A 6,301-nucleotide genomic window follows, 5' to 3' on the forward strand; every position below is an offset into this window, starting at 1 on the left:
ACCTAGCAGTCTGCACTGTTTGGAATCACAACATATGTATTGTGGAATCGAAAATCCGTAATAAAAATGGAACTATAGATTCGTAAACCAAAAACAATTTACTTACCTTCTTCTCCAAACAAAGAACCGCTAAGAGAAACCACTGAACCACCACCAAGTCGTCGGAGACACCACCGATCACCACCAAGAGAAACGCCTTCCTATGCCAAGAGATGGAGTAATGCCGCCATTGAGAGAGCAATGTAGTTTGTCTGTGTGTTCACTAGTGCAGAAACATAAAACAAATGCGGTTGTTTTGAATTTATAAATGCGGCTTTATAACCGCATTTGATCAACACACACTTGTAAATCAAGAAATATAAATGCGGCTATATAGAGCCGCATTTATAAATACCATTTACAAGTGCGGTTATTTGCTTTAACCGCACTTGTATATGCCGAATCATTAAAAAAAATTAAAAATTTTAAAACATTGTCAATCTTGTGTGAAGCCAAGATTGATGAAGAGTCACGGGAGCGAACAACGGTGGCGGCAGCAGAAGCGACGACAGACAGGGAAGCAGCAACGGAGCAAACCAAAAAATCCACAAGAAACCACAAAGACAATGAAAGAGTGCTTCGAGACCACTAATGCAAGGAAAAAAACATATATAAGAAAAACGAAAAACATTTATGCATATATTTGTGAAGATGAAGAGGAAAAAAGAGAGTTCAAGAAACTTACATTGCACAAATGGAATGCAGATGCAGTAGAAGGAGACGAACTCAGAGTGCAAACGCGAAACGAAGGCAAAGACGAGAAATAAAGTTTGAAATTGTGTGTGGCGCGCTTCAAAATTTAAGGTAAAAAAGGATTTACGAATGCGGTTAAAGGTAAAACCGCATTCGTAAATCAAAGAATTTTGATTTACGAATGTGGTTATTTGAATAACCGCATTCGTAAATCAAGCGCTTTGATTTACAAGTGCGGTTATTCAAATAACCGCATTCGTAAATCAAAATAATTTCAAAAATGCCACCGCGTTTTTTTCGAAAGCGGGTAGCGCAAAAGCCGCACTAAATAAAGCGTATCCTTTTCTTCTTTTTGCACTAGTGGTTGTTTGTGTGCAAAGAAAGAAGAAAGAGTAGAGTGTGAGTGTTGTGTGCATTTTTAGGGTTTTTAGAAAATATTAGGGATATGTTTGTCTTTGCATAACATTGTGGGGGTGCAGGAAGAAAAATGTAGAGGTGCAGGAAGAAACTCCCTTAAATTTATCATTCTTTATTTGTAGTTTTTTATTGAAAAAATCTCTCTCTATCTCCATACTCTTATCATGCAGCTTCATATTAATTGTAAAAAATTTGTTTTAACCTTTTTAAAATTTTTAAATAACCTTAGATGAAACATAACCTCACATTTTTAAATAATCTCAGTTGTACCCCTTCACCACCATACTCCCCTCCCGCTGCAACACTTTCATTCTTCTCCAATCACAATGTTTGAGAGAACAATTCCATCATTTAAGCGTGTGTGAGAGAGTTGATAAGAAGGTTAGTTATATTCGACGTTCCTAGTGCAAAGATAAATTTGTTTTTTGAGTTTGTACTCCATTTTTGCACATCGCTGGTTTTTTCTGGATTTTGTGGCTTCAAAAAAAATGAAAAAAATAACAAAAACACAATCACCCACCAGTAAAAACACCACAAAACTTATCTTAACCATCAACATTCACCAGCCACTACAAACAATCACCACCCATTGAAAATGAAGAAAAAGACATCACACTCTCCACCATACTAAGAAAGATATTGTTAAAATTGAAAAAATGTATAGAGATGTAGGGAAAGGTACAAAGGTGCATGGAAAATTTGCCTTTTTACTTCAATCAATTTGTTCCTATTTATAGGAATTCATTTGTATGCCTATTGATCTTGCAAGTCTTAATTTCTTATTTTTGAATCTTTAAAATTATTCTTTAGTTTTTTTAATTTTGAATTTGTTTGACCTTTTGAGATGAAAATGATCTGCTAGATGAAAAATGTTGACTAATATTGTTAGGTAACATATTGGAAAAGAACAATTAAGATAAAAATGATACTCTTTATAGAACTAACAAATAAAAGTTCAAAAGAAAAAATGATAAACAATTGAGAAGAAATTTTGACAAAGATGATTTTTTTAAATCATATGTCACAAAACTTTAGTATGAGAATGAGATTAAAAAAATTAATTAATTAAACTTATGCTCAGTTAAAATTGATTTTTTTCATCTCAATTTTAATTTTTTTATAAAATAAGTAAGGTTATTTTTGTATTTCTCTATACGTGTTTGGTTTTTAATCTCCATATTCGAAAATTTAGTTTTAAAATAAATTTAAAAAATTAACTCTTTAGAAGTAGAAGATAATATGAGACAAATGTAGAAAAGAAATGTCCTAATTACTTTAAAAAATAAAAGTACTAATTTAAAACAAAAAATAAGAATTAATCTTGTCAGATATTTTCATTTTAAAATAAAATTTTATTTAAAAAAATATAAAATAAACAAAAAGTTGTGGAACAAGTCAATGGTAAAAGTAAAGGATGAACTGATCAAAGATCAAGTATGTCCCCAGAGGAAGGGTGCTACCTGGATTTCAGTTGAAAGAATTCAAAAAAATATTTTTTCTTCCAAAATAACAGTTTTTTTTTCTCATTTTGTATGTTATAATTCAAATTTGTATAAAAAAAATCTCAACTTTTATCCGAAGCACAAAGCCTCCAAGAAATTGGCCTAGTGTTTTGGGGGTGACATTACCCACTAAAAGGCCGTATATGGATAGACACGAAGCTTGAGTCAGGTCACAATGATTTATTAACCGTACGTGAAAATAAAATAAGTCCAGAAATTTAATATAAAGATTATCTATAAGGAATTTGAAATAAGAGTAAACTAAAGCAATCTACCTAATAATAACATGGATAATGCATCTTAATATTCGCATTCTTTATTTTATTCTCTCAGTGCTGTGATTGTCAAACTATTATACTCACTGAATTTTGTAATTACATTTCATCAAAATATAATCCTTAAATTATATTAATTCAATATATGTAACATTTAATTAATATTATTAAACTCGACTTGCTTATCTGTGACGCTTATTAGTTAGTCATTGGTCAAACTAATTAATCACACACACTTTAAATTCCGAAGGGTGAAATATATTTTAAACGTGTGGAATTTAAATTCAGAATACCTTAAATTAGTGAAATATATTTCCAAAGCTAAAATAAAAGTAACTTATTTTCTTAAATTGAAAATATTGTTATAGCATAGAATAATCTATAACTGAGGTTGAAATTTGGTATTGAATTATTTATTTATTATTTAAAATGAAGGTGTGCAGGTGTTTATTTATTTATAAAGAAGAGAGAGAGAGAAAAAAAAAGGAAAGGAAGAAGAAGGGGTGTGATAGAGACATAAAGTTAGTGTTTTAGTGCAAGTTCATAGGAATATATTTACACGTCATAACCTGATAGCACCTGGGCTTGTTAGTTCTTAACCATGGTTACCTTAACCAAGGGTGTTTAAGTTATCCACTTTCCATGCTTATATATCCCACTGATCCCCACATGCTGAATCCATGACACACGTCCATCTCTGAAAATAGCAACAATTCCCTATCCATCGATCTTCCTCTATTTTTCTTCCTCTCTTCGACCAAACATGAAACCTACGCCAACATCCTTCTCCTGCCAAACCTCGTTATTGGTTTCTCTTGCCCTAGTGCTTGCCCTTGCACTAACAACAACAACAACCAAGTTCCAATTCCAGAATACCCTCTCCTTTTCCCCACTCGCCACTCTCTTTGTTGCCCTCTTCACTATTTCCCTTAACTACTGGCTTGTCCCTGGAGGTTTTGCATGGAGAAACTATCCAGTCCAACATCATCACAACAACGAAAAACCAAATGCAAAACTTTCTGGGCCTATGGGCTGGCCCATACTGGGCTCTCTGCCTCTAATGGGCTCTCTGGCGCACGCCAAACTCGCTGCTTTAGCCGCGTCGTTAAACGCCAAGAGGTTAATGGCGCTCAGCCTGGGACCCACTCCGGTTGTTATAAGCAGCCACCCCGAGACTGCGAGACAAATCTTATTCGGATCCTCGTTTTCGGATCGTCCCATAAAAGAATCCGCGCGCGCTCTCATGTTTGAGCGTGCCATTGGTTTCGCTCCTTCCGGCACCTACTGGAGGCACCTACGCAGGATTGCGGCGTTCAACATGTTCTCTCCGAGGAGGATTCAGGGTTTGGAGGGTGTCCGGCAGCGGGTGGCAGATGACATGGTGAAGAGCGCGTGGAAGGAGATGGAGCAGAAAGGGGTGGTGGACGTTCGGGGCGTGTTTCAGGAAGGATCTCTGTGCAATATTTTGGAGAGTGTGTTTGGGAATAATGATAAGAGTGAGGAGTTGGGTGATATGGTTAAGGAGGGGTATGAGTTGATTGCGAAGTTCAACTTGGAAGATTATTTTCCTCTCAAGTTTTTGGACTTTCATGGGGTGAAGAGAAGGTGCCACAAGTTGGCGGCTAAGGTTGGTAGTGTGGTTGGGGAAATTGTGGAGGAGCGAAAACGAGATGGGAGTTTTGTTGGGAAGAATGATTTTCTTAGCACTTTGTTATCCTTACCAAAAGAAGAAAGGTTGGATGATTCAGATATGGTGGCTATTCTGTGGGTAAGTAATCTTCTCCCAAACTCAAATCAAACCCCACACTCAGTGGACTTCTATCCATGGATAATAATAATATAAATAAAGTAAAACCATATAAAAGCATGCATCCTTTTCCACAATTTACTTATGTCTTACATTTCCCTCAAAACAGTCAAACAAAAACATTAATAGGAATTTCTGAAGCATAAACTTTATATATATATATATATATATATATATATATATATTCTGAGTGTGAGATTTGAGAGAAATATGGGACATATTTTAGAGAAATAAAGGGCTTGCATGGAAGGTAATGTTGTGAATATGTTTGAATGAGTAACCCAGTGATGGCATATAAATGTGTGATGTGATGTGCTCATAGATATAGCTATGTCTTGTTATTTTGAGCAGGAAATGGTATTTCGAGGAACAGACACAGTTGCAATACTCCTAGAATGGGTGATGGCCAGAATGGTTTTACACCAAGACGTACAAAAGAAAGCCCGCGAAGAAATCGACACGTGCATCAGCCAAAAGAGTCACGTGCGAGACTCGGATATTGCGAACCTGCCTTACCTACAGGCCATAGTGAAAGAAGTTCTTCGGCTGCACCCACCGGGTCCACTACTATCATGGGCCCGCCTCGCAGTCCAAGATGTCCACGTCGATAAAGTACTTGTGCCAGCTGGCACAACAGCCATGGTTAACATGTGGGCAATATCTCATGACTCGTCCATCTGGGAAGACCCATGGGCTTTCAAGCCCGAGAGGTTCCTCAAAGAAGACGTTTCTATCATGGGGTCGGACTTGAGGCTCGCCCCCTTCGGGGCTGGACGTAGGGTGTGTCCGGGCCGGGCCTTGGGCTTGGGCACGGCCCATCTCTGGCTCGCGCAACTTCTCCGCCACTTCATATGGGTCCCGGCGCAACAAGTGGATCTTTCGGAATGCCTTAAGCTTTCGATGGAAATGAAGACACCTCTGCGATGCGTACTGGTTCGTAGATGAAAAATAAATAAAAAATGTCGTAAGATCTTGAGCCAAACCATGTTAAATGTATCCGATGTTTGATGTTAAAGTGAGTCTTGGTCTCTTCTTCTTTATGAGTTTGGTACTCAAATGTCTGTGAAATATTTAGAGAGGAATCATGAAACATTTCTCTAAGTATTATTTCGCTTTATTTTCAAGGGTATATCAAATTATTAAAATAAATAATTATCCAGTGCTAGTTTACTAGAAGTGGAGGTAAGAAGAGAGTGGATTAAGATGGTTTTATGTCTCTTTAAATTGTAAAATGTAAATTACTGTAATGCAATGTAATGATTTGCTTTGCTTTGATATGCACCATTTTCTAATACTTTAGCTTCTCCTTTTGTTTCATATGGCGGCTTTGGGTATAGCAAATTAACATGGGGAATTTTGGCACCTATATGTTATGAATTGATATGTTTTACTGTAAAAATCTAGTTCTAAATTTTTGCTGGAGATGACCCACCACAAGTTGATCACTAACCAAAGCTCAAGCCTTTATCATAATCATTTCTCAAATTAAAGCAACTACTATTGGTTCTCACTATCTTTAGTCTATTTTTTTATGATGCATATGTACGTAACTGCTAAAAGCATTACAC

General features: G+C 36.2%; 1 protein-coding gene across 1 annotated transcript; it reads left to right on the forward strand.

Annotated features, from left to right (window-relative positions):
- The first annotated feature begins 3,602 nt into the window (after positions 1-3,602).
- Positions 3,603-6,010, forward strand: LOC137817140 (cytochrome P450 78A5-like). Its single transcript, XM_068620379.1, has 2 exons — positions 3,603-4,694; positions 5,085-6,010. The coding sequence occupies exons 1-2, from the start codon at positions 3,690-3,692 to the stop codon at positions 5,676-5,678; spliced, it is 1,599 nt and encodes a 532-aa protein (XP_068476480.1). The 5' UTR covers positions 3,603-3,689; the 3' UTR covers positions 5,679-6,010.
- The last annotated feature ends 291 nt before the right edge of the window (positions 6,011-6,301 follow it).

Source organism: Phaseolus vulgaris, unplaced genomic scaffold, assembly GCF_000499845.2.
Source record: "Phaseolus vulgaris cultivar G19833 unplaced genomic scaffold, P. vulgaris v2.0 scaffold_17, whole genome shotgun sequence".
In the NCBI taxonomy this organism is placed as follows: Eukaryota; Viridiplantae; Streptophyta; class Magnoliopsida; order Fabales; family Fabaceae; genus Phaseolus; species Phaseolus vulgaris.